General features: G+C 39.6%; 1 protein-coding gene across 1 annotated transcript in view; it reads left to right on the forward strand.

Moving 5' to 3' along the window:
* Positions 1-13,917, forward strand: part of ERICH1 (glutamate rich 1) — a 110,618-nt gene that overhangs the window by 7,717 nt on the left and 88,984 nt on the right. The window contains exon 2 of the mRNA XM_009288936.1: positions 4,170-4,315. Within this exon, the coding sequence (XP_009287211.1) occupies positions 4,170-4,315 (146 nt within the window). The remainder of the gene's footprint in view (positions 1-4,169; positions 4,316-13,917) is intronic.

The following is a 13,917-nucleotide window of genomic DNA, read 5'->3' on the forward strand; positions in this document are numbered from 1 at the left end:
TTGCAATGCGATGGCACCCCTGAGACTTTAATATCATTGCTGAAAGGGATTTTAAGCACTGCACTGCAGTGCCATCTTGCTTGGAAGTCACATTATAACCTCTATTTGCTAGACCAGTTGAAGCTTGCCCTCCTGTACCTTAGTCTGTGCCTTAAGTGACAACTGAAAGATGCCACTCGCATCGGTTTCTTGTTGACTTTAAGAAACAGCCTAACAAAACTATAAAAACTAAAAAAAAACCCCAACCAAAAAAAAACAAAACAACCAAAAAACCTGCATCAACCCTTCCCGGGCTGGAGGAAAGAAACCACAGCCCATAGTGAAATTTTAAAATCAATCCATTCATGAGTCAAAACAATTGGAAATGGACTCTTTCAGAAGTGCAACAACTAGTTACCACTTTTCTTCGGATCAGACGATTTCAATAATGAAATAACATTGAAACTTCCCAACCAAACAATCCGAGTCTGTGCTGTGATAGTGGACTCATCGGTGGTTAAGTGCAGGCACAGTCCAAGGTGGATGTTGACCCCTGCCCAAACCGTAGCTTTAAGTTGATGAGTTGGACCATCGGAGAGTACTAAACACTTCCAGTTATTTGTCCCACAGATGCCAAGTAGCAACCAAAAGCCTTTGATGTTAAATGGGTGTAAAGGCAAACTGCTGGGCCATCACCTTAGCGGTGCACTCTTGGGCTAACTGGTCAGCTAAGGAACAGAGACGTTTGGTACAAAATAAGGGCTTTTGCCCGAAAAACTATTGTCTGAACTGAGTTCAAGCCCAGCCGTGCCAGGAATAAAAGTGGGACGTGGAGTTTCCCAGGCTGGGCCCCAGGAGGAACAGGCAGTGGGGAGGCAGCAGCGGAGGTCTGGGGAGGGGGAAGGTGCCAGGGAAGGAGCGGGGCTGAGAGGGGCTAACCCAAACGCCAACTCCTGGCCTGGCTCCAAAGGGACCCGTGGCCGGAGGGAAGAAGGAGACAGGGTAGTGAGGGGAGAGGAGAAAGCAAAATCACTGAGAAATGCCTAAAAATGTTTGGAACTGCTACACTAAAAATATTTAGCTTTTTTAAAATGAATTGGCTTTATCCCTTGAAAAAAGAAGTCACTGACTTGTCTGCACAGTGCAGCATAAGATAGCATACAACCAGATAAACACATAAATTGGCTGTGGCTTTAAAATACTTTCTTCTAATGTTTTGTCTCACTGGCTAAGTACTGTCTACATAGTAGCTTGAGAACTGCAAAATGAAGAAGCAGGAGCCTTCAAACAGACAACTTGAATAAAAGCCGAATAACTCAAGTAAGAGCTGGAACGGCACCTAGATTCTGGTCGCAATGTAGGTTAAAGGCTGAGCTTATATCCAGACACAGGACCAGGCATCAGTCCTGACACCTGGAGGACTCATTCCAGGGGGACCAGAAATGGGACAGAGGTATTATTAATTCCATAACTGTGTCACCAATCTTAAGCAAGGACTCATGGCCAGAAACTTCATAGAACTATACAAACCTATCTTATTGCTACTCCTCTGTCTAGATAATATAGATATATGATTGCCTATATCTTTAAAAAAATGGCCAACCCTTTTCTGGTCTAGTAATACAGTCCTATCCATAGGAATAACAACAACAACAACAACAACAACAACAACAACAACAACAACAAGAGTCCTCTACAGAAAAAGAAATTTAAAAAAAGTATAAATTGTTCACACAAGAGACAAAGGCTTAATATTTTAATCTTCACCTCCACTGGTTACTAAGAAAAACTGTGTAATAAAAACAAAGGATTCCCAATTGTTTCTGAATACCTTCTGAGCAAAAATAAATCACTTGAACTCCAGAGATATTTTTGACAGTGAGCTAAAGGTGTATTATGAGAGAGTAGGAGGCTCAGTGGGTGAATATAATCGCTGCTTACCTATGAGGGGTGTATTAGAATCTATAAAGAGAAATGTGTGGTTGCCCCGTTTAATCGACATTAGCCAGACGAGCAGTCACACAATTAATCTTTGCTAGCAATCCTGGTGAGTGTGGTAGGGATTTTTAGAGCAGAGCCATACATCAGCATAAAACACAATTATTTTGGATGGCAAAAGCTAGTGCAGCACCTCTGCTTCTGGTAAATGCTATTGTTCACATTTTCATAAGCACAGAAGAACCAAAAGAGAGTAAAAATTTTCATTTTTGGCATTCCACTTCAGATTTCTTATCTAGATCTTCAGGTAGCTAACCATTACTGTCTTCTCAGTATTTTCTAATAACTTCAAAAGCATCTAAATGTAAACCTGCAATCAAGCACTGACAGTTTGAAAAATATGCTTTGCCCTATTGAGAGAATTCCTTTGAAATGCATCTAGTGATTTCTTTTAAAATGTTTTGTTAAATTATCATGTAATGCTAATATATATAGTGCATTATATACCATGCTCTCCACTGACTCTTGACAAAACAGCTTTAAAAGAGATAGGAACTTAGATAATGTGGTTTGGTTATGTAAGATGTTGTTAAATTCTGTTTCTGTGTGGGATCTCCTCTTCTATATGTTCATATTAGCACACTGTGTCAGGATTTGGCTTTGGCCAAACTGGGCAATACAAAGAAAATCAATCACAGTTGCAGCTCCACATTTAACATGGGCAATTTTATTCAGTTAGTGCCATTCATATAGTAAATTAAGCAACCGGTAGATTGTTTTAATATACTGAATTAGAGATGGTTTAAATATCTTTGTTAATTTTGAATTATTTCAGCCGAATCTTCATTCACAGGGCAATGTAATCCATGACTAACACCCATATTACAATTTTAGTCTGCTAAAGTCAAGCTTACCTTCAAGACTCATCTTTGCTGAATCTTAGCATCTGATTTGCAAAGCCAAGGATGCTGTCCAAAAATATGTTCCAGTTTCCGTACAGTATGTACTCCCAACAAAGCGTTTCACTTACACATTTTCAGTTAGAGCTCAGTATTCTACAATAAGCCTAGTTGTCGGTTCCAGCATTCATAATTACATTGCTTAACCATACAAACAAAGCTGAGGTCTGTTTGGTTTTCACTAATTTGACCAATACAATTAGCATTTCATAAGCCTCCTATAAACAAAATATTGGGTCAAATCAGTTATTGGTATAACTCCATTGAAAACAACAGAGTGACCCCAGAGAATAATTTAGCCTATTTAGTTTTCATTTAATTTTGAATACTTAACTTGTAATTATCTGCTTATTAAAACACAGCTACATCCATCCTAGCTGATGGGTCTGCGCCACATCCAAAGGCCATCCTAACCAGTGGAAGACCGTCCACTGACCTCGGAGAGCCTTAGGTTGGGTCCAAAATACGCTACACTTGAGACTTCAAATTCAGCAGAAAATGCATTATTCAGTATCATCTTGGTCGCCGAGCTGAGGGTATCGCCTTAAACTGGGACCTCTTTTGCCTGACCAAACAGCCCTATAGCAGGAGAGGCTCAACATCTGTCCCTCTCCAAGATCCACAGCCAAAGCAGCAGGATAAAACAGGAAAGGCATAGGAGGGAAGGTATAAGTGGGACTATAAAACACTGCTCAAAATGACAGCCCAGAATGAAAGGGCTGATGAATACCTGGCAATGTTTGATGCCATCCTAATACCCTGCCTTACTGCGTCCCCAGCAGAAGAAACTCTTACACAAGCACCTCCTGTCACAAGGAAATAGGCACATTTCAGAGTTTATAGCAACAGTCTCATGCCCTAAATTCAAAACTTCTAATAAAGAGAAAGGAAGCACCTGAATCTCTTCTATACCATAATGAAAATACAATAGGTTTCTAAGTGGGAGCCAAATGCTGACTGCGACCTACAATGCCTTATGTGATTTGGGACCATATTACCTGAGAAATTGCTTCTGTCCCTGTGAAATCTTACTGCAGCCAAGATCCGCAGGGATGCTCAATTGTGGTTTTATGGTATAAATGAGGCGGCTTTTTTTGTGATGGGGGCTCAGTTTGGGATTCACTTACCCCCAGGGTTTCTGAAAGCTCAAGTTTGTTAACCTTCAAAGTGTGCTGTAAAACTTCTCTCTTCTCTCTTTTCTTAGGCTGCAGTACAAGGACAAGCTAAAAGCAGTGGAAAATGTTATATTCATGACCTGTCCTCTAGCATTATTTAATGTGTGTTAATGTACAGAAAAGATAAGCAGAACGCAGCTGTACTTGTTGCACTGCCTGTAATGATAGCTTATGTATGGAAAGAAGAGGGGCATGTAGAACAGGTGAAGAAAAAGCGCAAGATTGGCAAGTTATTAAACCTGCCTAATCAGCACCGGCCATGCGGTAAGCTTAGAACTGGAAATTCATCCGACTCTTCTGCTCATAACAGTATTGTCTTCTCTCTCTTACTGCTTCATTGCTATTGTCTTGTTTAATTTCTTTTGTTTGAAAAACCAAATCTTCTATATTATTTCCCTTCTCTGTTTTCCCCTATTTCATCTACTTCTATTCCTTTTCTCTCTGTAGAACAATAACTTCATTTTCTTTCAAGAGGCTGATGACTTGAGGCAGGAATTCTTGGATGAAATTTCAGGGGAGGAAGCTCCCGCTCTTTGCTGACTGATGGGCAGCAATCACTGGTAATCAGTTCTGGAAAATGCCGTTTTTTGCTGTGTCAGCCTCAATTTTAGACTTCTTAATTTCAAGTTTCTACGAGCAACAACAGGCAGTCTTGAGAGCAGCATGGGTTGAGGATCATTGGTCCCTCACCAGCAACATTCAGAAGGCAAGTTCAGATATTCTCATAGCACTTTTAGCCTTAAATTCTGTGAATCAGTGAAGCTCTACTCACTACCCCACAGTGTCATCTTCTTTCTAGAGCATGTCCTATAACATAAGCATAAGAGGTCACTATACCTGCCCCACTGCAGTGCCTCAAGCAGGTGTCCAGGCCATCCCCACGCTTTTACAGGTGGTGGATGGAATGTGATACGCAGTAGAAACACCATCTGATCCAGAGCATTTATAGATAGGAAAGGATATTTCTACAAAAGGAAGAGAGGGAAAGCCAAATTATGTTGGAAACGTAAGTTCCCATGACACTACACTGAGTATGTGAGGAACAGGGATTTCTTGCTAGTGCTGCATCTTGCCCAAGAGACACGAGTGTGAACTAGACCTGCCAAATTACCAGCAAAACTGCTTGAAAAGATAAAAAGGGACAGAGGACTCTGAGGTATCAGTCATGATGTCCAGGAGAGGAATTCTGATGTGAGAAAGGCTTGGAGGGAGCTAAGAAAAAAGGTGCACTGTGAAGTTGAGGAAGCTGAAGCAGCATTTAGAGTGTGTGGTCCCAAAGCTGCAATCATGCAGCTAACTTAAACCACAAGAGTTAACTCAATTCATTTAAGTGGATAATTCCACAAATAGAAGTATTGGCTATATTGGGTGCTATCTTTCTGTAGACTCTGAGATACACTGAACAGGGAAGAAGCAGTAACCCTTATAGTTCTATTATGTATTAATTTCCTCTATAAAATGTTTGCCATTTCCTTTGAAATGTTCTCTTCACAATTTTCTGCAGACTTCAAACTTAAGCAGGCACATAAATCATGGAGGTACTTTTTGTCTTGCCCTGGAAAAAATCCATTTTTATTTGGAGAAGATCACTGAATGCCGGCATTTCTTGTCCATGTGTCAGACAGCACCGGGCACTGTTGTCAGCTTGGTAACACTCTTCAATATTTTATTTCTACTCTGCATACATTGCTTTAGAACTAACATTGGTTAGGAACAATTTGATAACATAGATATTTTACTTGGAACAATACTCAGTTCCTGAAAACACTTCTCAAGTTAAAAGTCATATTTTAGTGAGAGTGGGGAAAACAGCTAATAGTCTTTTATCTTGAGCACTGACCAGTGATGTGGAAAAGACAAATTAAGTTAAGCCACTAAATCTATGCACAGTAAGAATTGACTATTGGTCTTCCACTTCCTAGGCAAACACCTTAAGCATCCTGATAGTATTGTGGTGAGAGAAGAAGGGAAGGGGAGTGCTGTCTGATATAGCAAAAAAAAAATTTAGTTTGCTTTAAACACTTGGAGTTGAAAGGATCTAGAACACCTTTCCAAAATATGAAGGACAAAAATAAAAATAACCAACAATAAATAAAAATGGGACTTAAATCAGTCTTATTGAGATATATGATGATGTTATCTCACTGATCCAAGTGATTCTTTTCAGTCCTAAATGCTGTATTCCTAACAGAGTCATTTTTAATGAAATTCTTGTTTATTGGGCAGGCCTATTGCGGCATCTCACTATAGCAGTCAAACAGCCACATCGGGGGGTGGGGGCGAAAAAGGAAGAAAATAATTAACAATCACCAAATGCTTCTGCTGCATCTTTTATTTATTTATCTGTTTATCTATTTACTTGTTGATTTGCTGCTCCTCTGGCCACGAGGAAGCTGCGTGGCTCTGGGAAGCAGAGCACCATCCCTTCCAGCTTCACTTCTGTGGGTCCTCTGAATCCTGTGCGCTTCCTGGGCTGTATGACGGAGCGGAGCTGCACAACCTTGTCTGGCGTGGTGTCGTCTTGTGGAGAAGACACTTGTTTTGTAACCTCAGACAAGACACTACACTTCTCTGTGAGTGCTTTTCTTTTAGACAGCGATTGTGAGAAACAAAGGCAGTCAGGACCTTTAGACATATGCACTACTGCAATACAAATAAATAAGGATAAGAGAAATACAGCAAAACTATGCTATGTAGGTACACTGTCTCTCAAAGTCACCCAGGAATCTGTGTGTGGCTACTGCTGAAGGCATTTCCCATCATTCCCAATTATTACCCATCTTCTCCCCATGGCTGATCTAACTAGAATGAATGCCTTCTCCTCCTGTTGGATAAATGTCATTCTTAAGCATGGGTGACAGAGGTGTGTGGTATCTAGTAAGTGTGCTACTGATGCAAAGTTTATTAAAAATAAAAACTTTTTTTTTTTTAATCCAAAAGGACCTAGAAAATTAAATGAAAATTAAATATTTTAGGTTGTGAAGTCAGGCACTTGAAAGTCAGGAAACATGAAATGCCTTTATTTGGATACTTCTGAATATCCATTAGGATACAAACTTAAATTACACAGTGACTGACTGATGACCAGAAGGACTCCCATTTCATCCATTCAGTGCAAAAAATATTTGTCACCTTGTACATAAAGTCACATTAATGATTAAGGAAACTCCGGTGTTGCTAAGGGTAATAGCAGCCATACTTCACTAAGTATACACGCAAGAGGACATTAAATTACTTCAGAGAACAAGATAAATGAAACAAAAGGAGCACATCCAACATCTAGGCCACATGCAGAATGGTTCAGAAGAGATTCACCAAGTCCTTAGTGCAAAGTGCAAGAGGGGGTTGAAACTACAAGCAAAGAAATATTTCCATGTTTCTCAGGGGAAAAAAAAAAAGACATCACTTCAGTCTCTAAAATTTAACAGAGAAATCAAATCTATGCTCCCATGAAACAACCTGAAAAGCTCAAAGCAGGGATAACCTTTTAATCTGTAAAGGGATAACAATAGGTAATTACAGATTTAGACAGCCAAAGTCTGATAGCCAAAGGCTTACATGGGATACGTTAATTAAAGTAGTCTTGATAATTTACTTTCCTTCCTGATGAGCAGTTTCCAAAGCTATTGACTGGGAAGCTGATACTCTTTTATATAAGTCATTCCTAAAGACTAGAATTAAATTCTGTAAGTCCCTATACATGGTTGATACTTTCAAAGAAATATGAGACGCTAAGACAGAAACTCAATTTATGTAAAGTGCTTTAATTTCTTTAATGCAAATATAAAGAATTTTACTAACTCAGGATTTGGCCAAATGTCCACATCCTTAAGAGATTAACCCAAGAATGGCTACACCAGCTCAGACCAGCAGCCCCTGTAACACTAGTGCCCTGCTTTCACCCACAGTTAGTAGGAGACACTTCAGAAAAGTGAAGAAACTGAATGACCCTTCTCTGGATACATACACCTGGCTTTCAACAGTCAATGGTTTGAGATCCTCCTGACTAGAAGTTGCACCTGATCACTGTGCAATAGCTGTTAAGAGCTCATTTTTCTATCTTATGGTCAAGAAAGTAGTTCTTTTTTGATCAGCAAACACATAGAAATCAATAGAACAATTATACGAACAAAATTACTTGCATGTTTAAAAGCTTAGGCCAGTACAGTGAGCCTTTCTGAATGTACCCATGTCCACCGCTCTTCTGGCTCCTCACGCCCTTCTCAAGTCAACTTCCTAAATGCTGTCTTTTGAGTTTGAGCTGACAACAGCTGGTCATAAACAACTGAAATACAAGTCCTTAACGGTTGGGAAAGCTGTGTTTCCAATAGCAGGGACTCTGGGAGGATACACAGGCTCTTTGAAAAGCATGGCTCACAGGTAAGTTCCCAGAAGCGGAGGTAAGGCTCAGCCATGAGGACTGAGAAGCAAGGGCGTGGAGTTAAGAGCAGGGGAATACAAATGGATGATTAAGGGTGTGACTAGAGTATGATAAAGTAACACAAGTAAAAATGGAAAACAGCAGAAAGAGGAACAGAGCCACAAGCCATACAATGAAAGGCTTTGTAGACAATAAAAGCTCTCATTTGATGAAGCTTAGTGTTGCATTAAGCTCTTTTAATAATCTGACCACATTTTGAACTGCTTCTCTATCTTTCCTATAATGTAGGTTTCTTTTGTCAACTCTTGATTTTTACAATAGCTATTCACACTCCTAGAGTAATATTTTTACCACAGTCATATCCATTCTGGATTTCAAAATCTGCGTTTTATATTCTTATTACACTGATGTAAATTTAGAGAGAAAATCTGAATAGCAAGTGAAGAGGTTGCACTGTTAGGCTGCTTTTCATTCTCCATTTAGGACAGGAACGCCTTGATTCAAAAGCAATCACATAAAGGCACACTAAAACGTTTGATAGGACTGATCTAAAAATATTTATTGAAGAGAGACAACAGTGCTTGACAGATTTTAAGAGATAAAATAACAAACCACATTCATATATGAACTAATAAGACTCCCACTGAAATTAATACCAGGACTGTGGCTTTGAACACAACTCCCCTTTGTATTTATGGCTCATACCATCACAGCATTGTGTTGTCACACTAATGGCACGAGAAACTATTGAACTGCTACAGATGGCACACAACAGACAACTCAGTTTATCCTCTGTTTAGTTATTTACTTATGACTTTTCTAAGTGAGGGCAAGGTGACTATAATATACCACCATCCCAATCTGTTTACCATCTCACCAAGCAAAAATTTCTTCACAAATACAAGACAAAAAAGTGATCCTCCCCTACGAAAATCGAAGTGCCTGAATTGAGAAGATGGGTTAATCCAAAAAGATATTTGTATATGAAGTTTTTGTAAGCCTTGATGAGTTTACAGACACTAAAGTTTTAGCATAAATTTCAGAGTGGTGCTAAATGTAATAGAAAGCTTCCTTTCTACCCACTCAATTTGAAATATTAGTTAATTTCTTACAGTTATCTCTTAAACGCCAGTCGTCATTTCTGAATATGCACGATGAGTTGCCATTTTCCCAAGATACACCATGGCCAAGCCCTTATGGTCATCAGCAAAAGTGGCAAGAAAAATCATTAAAAACTGCAATTTAACACATTTGTTCACAGACACAGCAGGGCTTATTAGACCGTGCAGAGCGTCGTCCTCATGCAGCTTCACAGCTTTTGGATGAGAGGAGATACTCCTTTACAGTTTGCTTTCCCACCCCTCCATTTAGTTATGCCATTTACACTGCTCCTGACAGAGATGGGGAATATAAGGCTGCTGTGCAGTAGGTACAGGTAAAGCAAATACACGCTTGTCCACCGCTCCGCTTAGATACACACAGCTTCTTAACATGACTCACATTATTCTTTCTGTATCCCCCACCGTTTATAATTTGCCTTTCCTGCGGAGTCCCTGGCTGGCAGACTGCTAACACTTCTGGCCTTTTTTCTTGCCTGGCATTTTCACTAGCAAGAGTAAGGGCTCTGGAGTTGGCACTAAATCCAGATTGGTACTAATGGACTTGCCCTTCCCAATTATCGTAGCTTACGTTTGAACTTTCCTGAGTTTAAACACTAAAAATTTATGATTGATTTTAAAATATATTAAATACATGCCTTGTGGCTACAGCACTTGAGCAGGTTTCAGGATATCCAAGTTCTGTGGCTTGACTGGCCACGCTGACTTAGCATATTTATTCCTTAGGAAAAACACCACGTGAATCACTTAATACTCTTTTGCAACTGCTGTGGATATCCCACAATGCACCACTTGCGGTTTCATAGCAAACGTAGTGCTTAAATATTCATCCACTTTAATGTGAATTAGCAACATGCTGTTTCTTCTTCATATTTAAATCATCTGGTGTTTGAATACAGAATGGAATTTCAAAGAATTTCCTAGTAAATTGTGTGATCAGCATGTGAATAACATTATTTTTAAAAAAATCTGTAAGAAATTCAGCATCAAACTATCTATTGGTTTCAGTAACAATGATGCAGGTCCCATACATACAAATTTACTAAAATCTTCCACAGAGACTTTCTTAGTGTTTTAAGTTGCTTCACAATTTTTTTTTTGGGGGGGGGGGGTATTTTTTTTTGTTTGTTTTTGGAAGTGGGGGATTTTTGCTGTATTGCTGATTACTGAGACATCCCCTACCAGTTAAAGCTGGCAGAAAAACCATCACTCATAGGTTCCCATAGACATCTGCTTTCTTCCAACATGAAGCAATCTCCAAGAGTTGTATTTTTGTTTCTTTGTTTGTTTGTTTGGAAGTGGGGGATTTTTGCTGTATTGCTGATTACTGAGACATCCCCTACCAGTTAAAGCTGGCAGAAAACTACCATCACTCATAGGTTCCCATAGACATCTGCTTTCTTCCAACATGAAGCAATCTCCAAGTCTTTTGAAAGTTGTCAAAATCCACTAAAATAATTCTTGGATTAATTTGTGAGGTACAATGTCAATATCCAGCTATTGCTGTAGAAGAAATAATTTATTACAGAGAATAACAAAAAATATACCATAAATCCTACTCGCTTACTTTAAAAGACTAATGTATTTTCCCAGTAGGAAAATCAGGCATGACTGTGAAAGAAACAGGGCAGAAGGAAACTACAGATAATTAGGATGAGAATGAGAGCTCAGGTCAGGAAATGTGTGCAGTTCCAGTGTGGATGATCTGTGCTTGCTCTGAAATTCTCAGTGCGGCAAACTATTGTCTAGAACATGATTTTCTTCTAGATGAGGATAACTTTGTGTTTAAGAGATCCAGACATAGGTTTTTACGCATATGTGCCTAGAGATATGTAGGTATAAAGCCCTTCTACTCAGGTGAGATCTAGGAATTAATACAGTTGCTTAAACACAGCTGTCCAGTGCTGTTTGAGATACTTTTGGAGACAAATCTAACTTTTTGCTCTGTGGATGCCAAGTTTAGATGCCTTAGCAGCAAGGAAGGTGCAAGGTGGATGACCCTCTCCTCCATCTCCTAAGTATGCATGTTTTACTACATTAAATAATGAGTTGAATTGATCAATTGACCATGAAAACATAAACACCTAGCATACTGGCACCCTCTTACATATAGACAAATAAATTTACACACCTTAATCTTGATGCAAATCTTATCAGCTGTCCATATATGATGTCCAATGCCATTCCAAGACACTCAGGTACCAGTACCCAAGTCGCCTGCACAGTGACAGGTAAGGTACAGAACCTATAGAAGACCATAACTTCCTTAAGTGCCACCTGGAGATAACCATGGTTACATGAGGGCATCTAGTATTCCATTAGATGTGTAGGGAACCTGAACAAAGTTCCAAGAGATGACATTAAGGAAGAATGTAGAAGTCCTAGAAATTTTCCTCAGTCCTCCACTGCAAAACCTTGTTCATCGCCTTGCTTGCTGCTCCAGATGACCCACGCAGACATAATGGGTATTTGCCTTGTGTTTGTGTAAAATTATGAAACAATTATTTGGTATTTTTATTTAAATGAAAATTCTGATATGACAATCTGTGGTAAATGCTTAGAACAGACTTATTCTGAGACTTCTACATCTGGTGTGCTAACTCTGGCTCAGTAAAGTTAAATGTGTATTTTTAAAGACAAAATCATAGCAGTTTTGCCCACGGAACAGGTAGGAGGAGATTCAGTTCTCCTACATCTGAACTAGTCACCCCCATGCGTCCTTTGCAGTCAGTCTGATCTATTCAGACACCTACTTCAGAACGAGATTAATTGCACTTTACACTGACTAGACCTCCATTGACTGTAAAGAAATGCAAGGGCAACAAGCTCAGATGGAGACATCTGAACTGTATGAATTCCACACATTGTGATAAATGCAAAAAAAGAAGTGTGCACTGAGTCCCTCTTTGCATTATTTTTGGCTGCAAAAACACTCCTGCACTTGCCGTTTTAGACAGCAATACCCTCCCAGCTAGTATAGCCTCCCAGTTCCCCATTGAATACGGAAGCAGCCCTACTATCTAGCTAAAGTAGAAGTTAACAGTATGAATGATTTTCCCAAGGTCTCAGGAAGAGTTTATAGCTTCTTTTTTATTCAGTACTCATTCTCACAGACATGGGTATAAGCTAACAATACGCACTTCACTCTGTTGTGACATTAATTCATATTTGCAAAACACATTTAAATCCTTCAATGATCCAGAATTGAGAGGTATTGCTATTGTGGTTATTACATAGCTTCACTTTGGGCCTGACTTCTGTTCATGCTGCCTAGCTGTACTCTGATGGGAAGGCTGCCATAAACCCCAGGTTCCCACACTTCAAGCATTTGAACTTCATAAAATTGAAGCGATGTTTCAGTAGTAGAAGGTCAATAAAAGACTCAATGAAGAGCCTGTAGACATGACTTGCCAATCATGGTCCTAGGTACTTGGATGTTGGTTCATTAAAATTAGTGATGCTTGTTCACAGATTTAATCAGGCACAGAAGATGTACAAAACAGGATATTGTTTGGATTTCAAGTGAAAATCTTGAATAAGATTTATAGATCAAACAGCAGAGAAGGTTAGTTTATGGGAACAGGACTCTTCAGTTGATGGACTAGTAGTTTCTTGTATATACATGACAATGAAGTCTTGAGTTACCACAGACAAATAGCCAAACAAGAAAACTATGTTAAATTAATATCCAGGTTCTCAGCGAGGTGGAATTCAGCTCATAGATCTACAATGCTCAAATTCAGGTGTCTACAGTTACCAAAATGCCTACGCCTCTAGTAAAGCCAACAGTGCCTATGACCGTACATTGAGGGCTCAATTCAGTTGCTCACATACTAGTGCCTAGTGTCACTGCAGGTGCCCTCAGGTGTCATCCCTAACCTCCAATTGCCATTTCTAAAGAACATACACCCTCTGTAGGTCCTACAACATAGGTTCTAGCCCATGCAGATGTCTCGGATAACCTAAAGCATCTGAAATACCATAGGATGCTTAGGTTTACTGCACACACAGTGGCTGATCAGCTGAGTTTCTCGGTTGCCTTTGCTGTACTGACCAGATCTCCATGCAGTATATTGGGATCTTAGGCATATAGGGATTGAGTCAGTGCATAAATACAGGTGTCTAATGACTTCTGGGGCTGCCTATTTACTCAAGAGCTCTGCTGAGGCTGGGAGACATTACACAGGACCTAAGAAGGACTGGAGTCCTTTAGCATAGTGGCTGAGAGCCACGTGGAATAACTTAGGGCTTCTGAAAAGGCACTAGATGTTTGAGTTGATGCAGCTGAGTTGCCTCATATATAGGCAGACAACTACATTCAGGTATCTTAATCCTGAACTGAATATCACCTTTAGATTCTGACATAA

The sequence above is a fragment of the Aptenodytes forsteri genome, unplaced genomic scaffold, assembly GCF_000699145.1.
Source record: "Aptenodytes forsteri isolate BGI_AS27 unplaced genomic scaffold, ASM69914v1 Scaffold121, whole genome shotgun sequence".
Taxonomy (NCBI): domain Eukaryota; kingdom Metazoa; phylum Chordata; class Aves; order Sphenisciformes; family Spheniscidae; genus Aptenodytes; species Aptenodytes forsteri.